General features: G+C 36.2%; 2 protein-coding genes across 6 annotated transcripts; both read right to left on the reverse strand.

The window, feature by feature from the left end:
* Positions 1-5,428: 5,428 nt before the first annotated feature.
* LOC141391108 (uncharacterized) lies at positions 5,429-8,699 on the reverse strand. 5 transcript variants are annotated; one of them, XM_073964028.1, is made up of 5 exons: positions 8,453-8,699; positions 6,400-6,494; positions 6,046-6,281; positions 5,827-5,986; positions 5,429-5,757 (listed from the first exon to the last, which is right to left on the reverse strand). In XM_073964028.1, exons 2-5 carry the CDS (start codon positions 6,488-6,490, stop codon positions 5,600-5,602), a joined length of 645 nt encoding a protein of 214 aa, XP_073820129.1. In that variant the 5' UTR covers positions 6,491-6,494; positions 8,453-8,699; the 3' UTR covers positions 5,429-5,599. The 5 variants fall into 5 exon arrangements, with proteins under 5 accessions (XP_073820129.1, XP_073820128.1, XP_073820126.1 ...); XM_073964027.1 differs by having other exon boundaries at positions 8,449-8,699; XM_073964025.1 differs by lacking the exon at positions 8,453-8,699 and adding an exon at positions 8,272-8,298.
* Positions 7,160-8,437, reverse strand: LOC141390916 (uncharacterized). The gene has a single exon (XM_073963850.1). It carries the CDS (start codon positions 8,435-8,437, stop codon positions 7,160-7,162), a length of 1,278 nt encoding a protein of 425 aa, XP_073819951.1.
* Positions 8,700-12,010: the final 3,311 nt, after the last annotated feature.

Raw genomic sequence — 12,010 nt, forward strand, 5'->3', positions numbered from 1 at the left:
GGAGATGTTGTGTGACCAATGGGAACCTCAAATTTCGAACTACTAATAGTTCGGTCAAAAATTGTAGCTAAAATCTTCAAAATATCGAAATCGGGAGGTAACGTTATATGAGAAAGTATTGTTATATAGGGCTATACCAAAACATGGACATGATCACAGTATATGATGGAGATATTTTGTGATCACTAGGAACCTCAAATGTCAAATTACAGGCAGTTTGGTGAAAAGTTTTTGCAAAAATCCTAAAAATACGAAAAATCGGGTGGTACCGTTGTATGGGGGCTTGACAGTTTTGGGTGGAGATATTTTGTAATTAGTAGGAACCTCAACTGTCAAATTACAGGTAGTTCGGCCAAAAAATTTAGCTAAAATCCCCAAAATACCGTAAACCGAGAGGTATTCTTAAATAATGGGGCTATACCAAAAAGTGGTCCGACATAGCCCATCTTCGAACTTGACCTGCCTATGGAAAAAAGACACTCGGATACAAAAATATAGCGTTCTAGCTCAATTATTGCGAACGCTAATGTGATTACAACAGACGGACATTGCTAGATAGTCTAAGAATTTTATCCTGATCAAGAATGTATATACTTTATATGGTCGTAAATGATTAGTTCGATGTGTTACAAACAGAAAAACAAACTTAATATACCCTCCATACTATGGTGGAGGATATAAAAAGGTATAAAGTGAATATAACTTTACGGAGAAAGTTCTACATTCCGGTCGAAATTCGACCATCCTCCTAAAATTTTAATTTAAAATCTCTGCTGCCGGTTTTTGAGCACTTGGTTCTTCGGAAGTTGTTCCTCCCCACCTTTGAGTGTAGTTCAATTAGCTAGTACCAGTAACGTATATATATACATATATCAGTTTCACTAACATCGACAAATCCCGACCATCTACGAGTCTTCTACATTCGAACGCCGAATCATTGGACTCCCAGTCATTTATGAATAGCCTGCAAATAAAATTCGAATTATCAAGTTGCCGAATATCTACGAAGCGCCTTCGCCTCTTCTACGAACCAATTCAATTCAGTTGGATGCTGGTTTTTACCCGTATTTACCCAATTTACCGGATGCTTACCAACTGCCAATTTATACTGTATTAGAGAGATAAAGAAACAGTTTTAATATGCTTTAAATATTTCCACTACATTATACATTGATGTAGATATGTAGAATTTTATATTTATGCAACTTCAATATTTACGGAATTTTTCCATTCGATTTGCATGTCCTTTTCTTTACATTCAACATTCCCTACAATTCATCGATGATGTATTTCACATTTATCAAAAAAGAAAAACAAAAAAAGAATTTTAAGTGTACCTCAATCGAATTCGATTTTCCAATTGCCATTCACAATTTGATGTAGTTGGTTATCTTAAAGACCTTCCACCCTGCAGAGCAAAGCTCCATTTATGTACTTCCATGCTATTTTACTGTGTATTTCTTATTTTCCATGCTGATGTTTTATTTTGATGCCTTGTACGGGAATGTGTGTGTGTTTGTGCAATTTTTACATCTATAATTAAAAACATCACAAGATGAAATCTACATTGTCGCCTCAACTTCTGTGATCCCCGATCTGTGATTGTAAAAAAATACTATACAGTGCAAATAAAAGAAGAAGAAAAAATAAAAGTACTATTTGGACATTACGACATGACATTCACTCTGGGGGTTCCACACGGCTAACTGCGGTCATTGCGTGGTTGGCTGCCGAGCTCCCTGCCTGCCTGCCTGCCACCGCTTCTAGTAGCCATGGTATTCTGTAACTTAAAGGAGTATTGTAACTGCTGATCTAAAGAGAACTGTGAAAAGGACATGCATTCATTGTGAACTGCTGATTCATTCATTTATTTATTCATTTCTCTGTTGTGACCAGTTGGGAAAAGGATGATGTTTCTTCATGCTTTGTATGGCTGGACAATGAATGAAATGCTCGAATGTTAAGCATCAGTTCAGCATCTCCACTTTATATGTTTTTGTGGATTTCACAAGAAAGACAGAGAAATACAGCGATGTTGGATGGATAGATTCCCGCTGCCAGGGTTGTTGGTTCGCTATAAAATCGTAATGCCACTCTTGCGTGTTTTATGCTTTATGAACATCTGATGCCGCAAGTAAAGGTGCATGGTTTGCATTTGCAGTAGCTGAATAAGTAGTATTTGCTAGTGGCACACAAGTGGTTTTTTTACTCATCTCTTTTGGGGTATATTATTGCAACAATTGTTGCCAAGCATTCGTCGTTTTATCCGCTATATAAATGTTGATATTATATAATTTTAATTATTCATTATTTATAGTGGATCTTTTTCATGTCTGCTGTGTGGAATGCCAAATTGCAAGTTTCAGTAAAGTAATTTCGTTGGGAGAAATTATTAATACCATATAAGTGACAGTGGTCATCTATATCATTAGGTCTCTGGAGATATATTATTAGAACCTTCCTTGATGTATGGAAGACCTTTATGAGTTCGTTTGTGTTTAGAAGGTCATTATGAAGTCTTCTATAAATAGAACATTTTCTTGAGGTGTGTTTGGTACATTGAAGGACTCTATGAGATGTTTATTTTAGGTATATAGAAAAGGTCTTCTATAGAGAAAAGAAGTTAATAAGACCATCTATAGATAGAAAACCTTTAACACCAGAGGGTGTTTGTCAGTCCCGTGGGGGTTTGTCAGTTTACCTACCGGGAGCATCCCACTTGGGGAAACGGACGATCAAACTAATTTATTCTAAACTGGGGAAATGACCTGTGATAAGAACTGTTTAGAACAGATTTGTGTAATCACCTGCCTCAAGGAATTTCTTATTCCCCGCGGACAAAGAAACTGACTATGAGAGCGTTCCCCTAAAACAAACACCAATTTGAAGAAAGTTGTACAAAGTAAACAGCAGGGCCAAAATAACCCAGTTCCAGCGTGTGTTTGTTGATCTGCCTGCGAGTCATAACCCGCCATTATCATGCCATCGTTCCGAGAATCCTTTAAAGGGTGCGACGAAGCGAGCTTCAAGATGAAGAAGGTGTACCCACCCACAGAATCGGCACGGGACCTGGGGAAAGTAATACCTCATCCGGCTGAAGAGGAAGATGGCTCTGGAGACTGGAAGGCAGGAGAACTAAACTATCTTTGTGGTCGAAATTGACCGTCCCTCTATGGTCAGTCTGACAAAGACTTAGGGGCGTGGCCTTCAACATCTCCAAAATAAGCAGTGAGGAGGTATAACCTTCGGCCAACAATGAAAAGGGAGCCGATACTGAAATTAGTGACTCCCAAGAAACCCGTTTAGAAAAGGACCAGTCATAACAATCAATCTCAATAGCGACACGGCAACCATAGCTCTGATGGAGTAAATTAATACATGTAAAATTCATACTGGTTTTACACAGAAACCTTGGACTATTCAGAACAATGTCTTAAGGGGGTCTCGACCGAGAACCGGTATAATATGCCTTAAAAACGTATGTTTTCTTTTCTCTCCACAGTTGTCGACATCGGACGCAACTGTGCTGAAGCAGGGGAATGGCAATAAAAACATGGGGTAGTACAAATATTAAGATATATATAACAAGAAGGGGTTCATCGCATCTATAAAGAACCCCCTCGTTTACAATACTTGCTTCAACTCCTCTATAAAGATCCCTCCCGCCTTCAACTCGTCTATACAGACACCCTTCAACTCGTCTATAAAGACTCCCTTCAGCTCGTCTATAAAGACTCCCTTCAGCTCGTCTATAAAGACTCCCTTCAGCTCGTCTTTAAAGACTCCCTTCAGCTCGTCTATAAAGACTCCCTTCAGCTCGTCTATAAAGTCTCCCTTCAGCTCGTCTATAAAGACTCCCTTCAGCTCGTCTATAAAGACTCCCTTCAGCTCGTCTATAAAGACTCCCTTCAGCTCGTCTATAAAGACTCCCTTCAGCTCGTCTATAAAGACTCCCTTCAGCTCGTCTATAAAGACTCCCTTCTGCTCGTCTATAAAGACTCCCTTCAGCTCGTCTCTAAAGACTCCCGCCTTCAACTCGTCTATACAGACACCCTTCAACTCGTCTATACAGACACCCTTCAACTCGTCTATACAGACTCCCTTCAGCTCGTCTATAAAGACTCCCTTCAGCTCGTCTATAAAGACTCCCTTCAGCTCGTCTATAAAGACTCCCTTCAGCTCGTCTATAAAGACTCCCTTCAGCTCGTCTATAAAGACTCCCTTCAGCTCGTCTATAAAGACTCCCCTCAGCTCGTCTATAAAGACTCCCTTCAGCTCGTCTATAAAGACTCCCTTCAGCTCGTCTATAAAGACCCCCTTCTGCTCGTCTATAAAGACTCCCTTCAGCTCGTCTCTAAAGACTCCCACCTTCAACTCGTCTATAAAGACTACCTTAAGCTCTTCTATAAAGATCCCCTTCAACTCGCTTATAAAGACTCCCTTCAGCTCTTCTATAAAGACCTTCCTTCAGCTCGTCTATAAAGACTCCCATCAGCTCTTCTGTAAATACCCCCTTCAGCTCGTTTATGAAGACTTCCTTCAGCTCGTCTACAAAGACTCCCTTCAGCTCTTCTATAAATACCCCCTTCAGCTCGTTTATAAAGACTTCTTTCAGCTCGACTATGAAGGCTTCCTTCAGCTCGTCTATAAAGACTCGCTTCAGCTCGTCTATAAAGACTCCCGTCAACTCGTCAATAAAGGCTACCTACATATAGTCTAGAAAGGGTCCCTTTAGCTTGTTATAAAGAATCTCTTCAGCTCGTCTAAAAAGATTCCCTTCATGTTGTCTACAATGACTCATTCAGTTCGCCTATAAAGACTCCTTCAGTTCGTCAGTAAAGATTCCTCTCAGCTCGTTTATAAAGAACACATTCAGCTCGTTTATAAAAAGTTCCTTCAGCTTGTCTACAAAGACTCCCACCTTCAGCTCTTCTATACAGACCCCCACCTAGAGCTCGTCTATAAAGATTCCCCTTTGTTCATTCATAAAGACATCATTACGCTCCCCTCTCCCCTCAATATTGAAGGTTCCCCTTCTGACTATTGTGAATATTTTCTCCAAATATTTCTGCATAAATAAAGAAAAAACGTTGACTGCGTAGCATAGACATTACCCCCCATACCATTGCTATCGCAAACGATATCGTTTTCGAATGTTTTTCGATAGTTTTGCGGATATTTTGTTCGAGAACGACACACGAAAACGAATCAAAAACGATTCACTGGTCGCTCAGTTTGTGGCAGTAAAACTTTCGTTTTCGAAGTATCGATAATAATATTATTTTCGAATCAAAAACGATGCGGAAACAAATACTTTAGCGATACTTTAACGATTCGTTTTAGATATCGCTAGAAGCTCTTTAATGATATTATTATCGATATTTTTGGTGTTTCATTTTCCACCCGTTCCCCAATAATAAAACTGGTATTTTAGGTTAATTTTAAGACATGTACATATTTTTATTGAGTTAATTAATAGGAAAATGTATCGCAAAAACAAAAAAATAATTTAATTCAATGTAAGAAATGCAAAACAGACAGAAAACATAAGAATTAATTAAAAGTATTAAATAGCAGGAGAAACTAAAACTATGTAGATTTAAATTTCTTCATTTTCTCTTTGAGATTCATCGATCTTTTGCTTTTTCATTTGGTATTTCGCGACTTTTACAACTCTGTCATGAGCATATTGAAAATGCTTTTGTGATATCCTATCAAAATCGGAATCATCCAAGGGAAATCGTTGCTTAAATGCAGCTTTAAAAAGAAAAAAAGATATATGTTTAAAATTATTATTTAAAATAGACTTAACATAAATATACTTACTCCGAATTGCGGTCGTTATAACTGACCCTCTTATGCAAACTTTAGTTGCTGTTCCACGCCAAGAAAACTTTTCGGCCAGGTCATCGGAGAATATTTTTCTCCACGAATTTCTTACAAATTTTTCAAAAGATTTCTCTGGTGCAGAGCAAAGTTCATTTATCTAAAATTAAGTTGCATTCTAAATATCCAATAAATTATTAGAAGTATCGTAATACTTACAAATGTTTTTAAAGTTTCTTCATTTTCCAAATTTTGTTCAAATATTTTATATTCTTCCAATGTTTTTAGTGCAATTTTTGGCATAATGATCGTTTCTGTAGTAGTATTTCTCAAAATCGTTGATTTTACTTTTGCTATCTCATTTCTTACTGAAATTAATTCAGTCGTAATTCGATCCATTTTCTTTTCCATATTTTGTTGGTTATCCACTACTTTTTGAAGGATGTCTAGTACTTCTGAAATTAAACATAACTTTTTTATAATAGATATATGTATGTTCTGTACCAGATCTGCAAGAATTTACTAATTGTTATCGTCCTAAAAATGTTCAAATAGTTAACCTGAAATTCTTACCTCGATTTTGATTTTTACTGGCAGTTTTTTTAGGAGGCACGGGATTTTTTGTAGCGGGTCCATTGAGAAATAGTGCATTATAATCGGTCATTATGCTAAAAATGAATTAGTGGGATAAATATATTCATATCATCATTAACAAAACAGCATATTTTTCCAGATATTAATTCAATAGAGTGCTGCTCCGTTATTGGGCCTAGCTGCATGGTTGTTGTGCAAAATATACCGATCAAGGATGACTTTATTGGTTGGGAAAAAAAGTCTTGCTTTCCAATGACTTCTTTGCTATGAATAATATAACTTGAATTTCTGCTTTCTATTTTAATAATTTTATATATTTTATATTCGGAACACTTAATATAATAAAATGAATTAGGACCTTTTAAATTAAATACAAGGTTGTTAATGCAAATTTGGTCAGACGTTTGATTAAACACATTACTTTCGCCTGCGATTGAAATGTTTAATAAACTTCGCTCAACAATACGATTGTAAATCTGCTCCACAACGTGTTCACCCTTTTTCACCAGTTTTTTCAAATGGCCAAGCAAATTCTCAAAGGGGAAGGCGCTAATAGTTTCTAGAGAGTTGAATTGCATTGCTTGGTTGCTTAGGTGCGTTAAGCAATGGAAATTGAACGTCACCATAGAAAATGTATAGAGAGATGGAACATCGGATACAAAGTCATTCAGCAAAGCAGATGCTAATTCATTCTTTTCGTGGCAGTATTTCTTATGAAGTAGAAGACGTATTGCAACGCTCAACAGTAAAAATGTTTATATCTTGCAGGGTCTAAAATGTCTTTCAAAACAATAGGACCAGAGTACAACAAAAATGTTCGAAACTCAGAAGCTTTGAATCTTTCCAAATCTTTAAGAGATCTTGGCTTTCGTTTAATTTCTTTTGGTATGAACTTTCTTAATGACAATAATTTTGAACTAATAAGACCAATTTTGTTACGATCTAGAGAAAACGGATGTCCTCTTACTCTAGTAAGTGCCACTAGTAACGTTTTCATAACACCAAGACAAACTACATGCATGTAGTCAAAAGGGAATTGGTTGACCATATCAATCGGTAAATTTTCAAGAATTAACCTGTCTTTTATATTGTGGTGTTCTGTATATACCCGATTTCTAAAATCGTGATCTGTTCGAGGAACGTTTTCAGACCGCAAAAAAATAATCCTTCTTTGAAACGATTGGCCTTTCTGAGTGCATTTATTGCAACTGTAAAAACCGGAATGATATTTTGTTCCTAAAATAAAGGCACGGGCTGGTGCATCGCAAACAAAGGCTCTAATATTTATATTGAAATATTTATTATGATATATCATACCCTCGCTGACAAAAAGCTGTAGTTCTTCTACAAACTCTTTCAGGTATAAGCTGGCATCTCGAGGTTTGGAGGAACCCGCGTAAATGCCAGCCACCAATACGGGTTTTGTTCCATGTACATTTATTAATATGGGCCACACCTGTTTAAGTGAACTTTTAAACAGTGGGAGCCCGTCGATATTTACATTAAGCGAGATATCTAAACAACCATACTGACATTTACTCAAAAAATCGGTTAGCGCGTCTTTAATACCGTAGTGAACGTACTCGCCAGGGTCAACAATGCGTTTAACAATACTGCGCGGTGTAGATTTTAATGCACGTACGTCTTTTGGCAGATTGGGAATCTTTTCTGCCAACAATTGTAGCAAGTTATTAGCAGCCTGATTACTAATATTGCTAACAGAAACCCAACGCGCTAAACGTACTTGAAAGTCAGAAGGCTCGACATTGATAGAATCTTCTGAAACTATGTGTCCACTTCTTCCAGGGACGCAAACCATCGCCAAACGTTCTTCAACGTCAGGAGACTCACCTTCAACGGATTCTTCTGGCAATATATTCCCACTTCTTTCAGGGACATACATCTCGTCATCTGAATCAAAAGCCGCTTCATCTTGTATATTTTGCACAGCACCCAGACTTTCTATTACATGCTTCGCTTCACACAAATATTTTCTACTTTTTCTTTTATAAGGCATATCACACTCACTCACAACAAAATTTCGCGATTATTCTTTATAAAACTTATGAACACACAAAACTCTTGAAATTGAATTAATCAAACGAACTCACAAGAAACTTTTTCAGAATGATTTTAATTTCACAAAATTAAATTTGACAACAATTCCAAAAAAAATTATTTCTTTGTCTAGACTATCGAAAAAACCATTGCCTACTATTCAAAAATAATATCAATTTCGAAGTTTTGTGGCGAACATTCGAATAATATCCGCATATGGTATGAGGGGTATTTAAACGGTGTTAATGTGTTAAATATACTACTACTTTTTTAAATTGCATAAAATATAAGTTTTAATGTTTTGGCATGGAATTAGAAAGCAAGCAAAAACATGCATTTAAAGAATTACAAGCAGCGGCAAAAAAGAACACAAGAAATACGAAACGGACAAAACATTTAGCAGAATGTCTAATTACATGTTATGTTGGCTTGTTTTTGTTGTTGTTGTATCACAGCGTTACATATTCTTATGTCAGCAGTGAAAGCTGGCAAAAACGTATTTCATATTTTTTGTAAATACTTGCGGACAAAAAGCTCTGAGTAACGGTACTGCTAAAGAGGTTAACAACGACTGCAGGGAACTCTTTTCTTCAATATTTAAATATGTGCTTTTGGAGAGGATTTAAGTAGAGGAAATTTAACGATTGGAAAGTTAAATGATCAAACATTTTAAATATTATACAGAAGGTTCGGATCTACATAGTCCCTGTTATCGGAAAATGTTCAATCTTGAAAACCATGTCAAATGTAATATGTACTCCCTAAGTGGGAGGCGTATACGTTATTAAAACGTGCATCTTGAACGGTATACGCACACATGCTCGTTGGACAACAGTTGGTCGGGCATATTACAAATTCCTCGCGGCCCCTTTTCCGACACACACTTGTCGAAACCACTGATCTAGCAGCGCGAATGTCGAAAAATCAAAATATTTTATTGTATCGATTGCAGACACTCTACTGACTAAAATGTTGTATTTACTTTGTTGTTGTTGTAAATAATGTTTAGTAACCACTAGGAACCCTAAGTACCAAATTAAAACTAATTTAGTAGAAAAGCTTAAATTCTCAACATAACGAAAATCTGGAGGTACCGTTATGTGGGAGCTATACCAAAACATTAGCCATATTCGGCCCATTATTGCCCACATACACAGACTGAGTTTGTGCAAAATTTCAGTAACATATGGTAAAACCAAAAATGTTTTACAATCGATGAATCCGAGTTTCACCCTTTCAGAATTCGCGATCTGTTAACATATTCTATATAGTATGACTGAAACTCTTTGAAATTGAGTGTTTTAGGAGGGATCCCATATTGTCGACCAATAAAATTAATTGACGTGGAAGCTGTGTTGGCATCAATGTAGAAAAATGGGTTGAAGGCAACAAGTTTTTTATGTTCCCTTCCGATTTCTGGCTTAACCTTACATTTTATAGACCTATGCCCACAGAAGAAATCACAGAATATTCCATGGGCAATATGATTCTAATGTATGATTTTTCGATATATCCACTGCATAAAATTGATGGCGGAATTTCACCGTTTTTTTACTTTTTTTGATAATCCGTACGTGCAACTAGATAACATTCCAAACTCATAATAGGATTATAAAACTCGTGATTTCACGTCGTTTAATGTATATCTCATGAGTGTGCTCCTTACAGTATCCTAATAATAGCAGTCTAAAGGCCAAAATTTGATGCGTTAATTTTCCTAAAAAAACCTATTTTTTGCGTTTAAAATTTAAAAGTGTTATTAAATTTCCTTTGAACCCCGTGTGAATTTAGTTTTTTTTTTACTTGACGGATCAAATGAGCCTTTCTGCGAACGAATCCATCCACTAAAACCGCAGATATAGATACTTTGGAAATACGAAAATCAGCAAAAATATATTTTGACAAATCCGCGTACTAAACCACGATTTTCGATTTTCTTTAAAAATTCTTACATAAATGCAATACTTTACACGAGATTATAATATTTGCAAAAGCACGTATCATTAATTACACAGAGATACGCGAGTAATATGGGTATTTTACGCAAAATATAATGTAGAGGCACATCCGCGGTTCTTGAAGAATCTATTTGAAATAGGTGCGTGTTGACGTTTTTTTGATGGGCGCTAATGAAAGCGTATGTGCATGTACGTATGCACATTGCGCCACTTTTACTCACATTAAGGCTTTTGGTATTGTGAGATGCAACTGACGGTACACAATGACCGTTGAGTGAAACATCGAAATACACATAGATATTGAAAGAGATTGATTTGCTGTATCCAAAATCGGATGCGCATCAACCGATTTTAACTAATTCGCGAATAATAATATGTAATAATATGTAATTTAGGTACCCAATCTCTTTATAAATATGGTTTCATATTTTTCTACGCATTGTCAAGATTCTGTAGATATTTTTAATTTATTTTTAGAGGTTTGTACGGACTCTGGGACAGAATAATTTGGATTTGATTCAAGATTTTTTTTTATTATTTATTGATGTTTCGGGAAAATAAAAAAAATTTTTGTAAATATTTAAACATCTTCGAAGAGATAAGGAATGCTGTTAACGATTTATGCCTAAATTTTCTCATAACAACAAATAAGACATTTTTAAATATGTTTTCTTTTTTGAGTATAAAAACCGCCATAACATTTGCGAGCATCGGCCAATTTTGTGAACACGAACCGATTTGAAACTAGAATTTTTTCTTAACCTCTATAACAAAGATCGGGAATTGCAAAGAAATTTTGGTTTTTACCATATACGTCTCGTATAACATTTTCCAGCTAGATGTTAAATATGTAAATATATGTACTACAGAATCTCGCCTTATACGAAACCTCGTTTGTCATTAAAATGCTTGGAGGGCTATATTCCTATTTTATCTGCTGATCTTTGGCCAAAATTTTCTAATCAACGGATACATACTCCTTACCAGTTTCTCGCCAGCGGCCATCAACAGTTCAACAGGTAATCCATCAGCTCCTAATATGGCTTGGAAAATTTTTAAATTATTGACCAATATGTAGCGGCTGGAGAATACGATAACTCTCGAACTGATCAACCGATTTGGTCCAAAAATTGGCCTTCGTCATACATTGTCCAAACTTAGTTTTGGTTCGAAGATGGACAATGCCAGTCCACAACTTCCGGTACTTCCCCCAATATTTACAAAATGTCACTAAAATTGTATGCACGGTATCCCTTGAACGGGGCAACCAATTCGTCCAAACTTTGGATCTTCTAATATTTTGTCCAAAAGTTCAACACAAAAAGGTTCAACATTTGTGTCTAAGTGCAGTTTAAGGTATGTTCGAAGATCCTTTGGAAATCTATAACTATGCTGTTTGTTGTGGTCCTGTTTACAGCGATATTATGTTTTTCGTGGACAAGTTCATGTTTCCTGACATACTGGTCTAAATTTACACGATGAAATGATTTGTGGGCGCGATATCTATAGAAAACATATCACACTCAAAATGAGACTATGTCGGTCCATTTCTTCAAGTACCTCCTCCGCAACAC

This window comes from Musca autumnalis, unplaced genomic scaffold (genome assembly GCF_047663935.1).
Source record: "Musca autumnalis isolate F117 unplaced genomic scaffold, ASM4766393v1 scaffold_1, whole genome shotgun sequence".
Lineage (NCBI taxonomy): Eukaryota > Metazoa > Arthropoda > Insecta > Diptera > Muscidae > Musca > Musca autumnalis.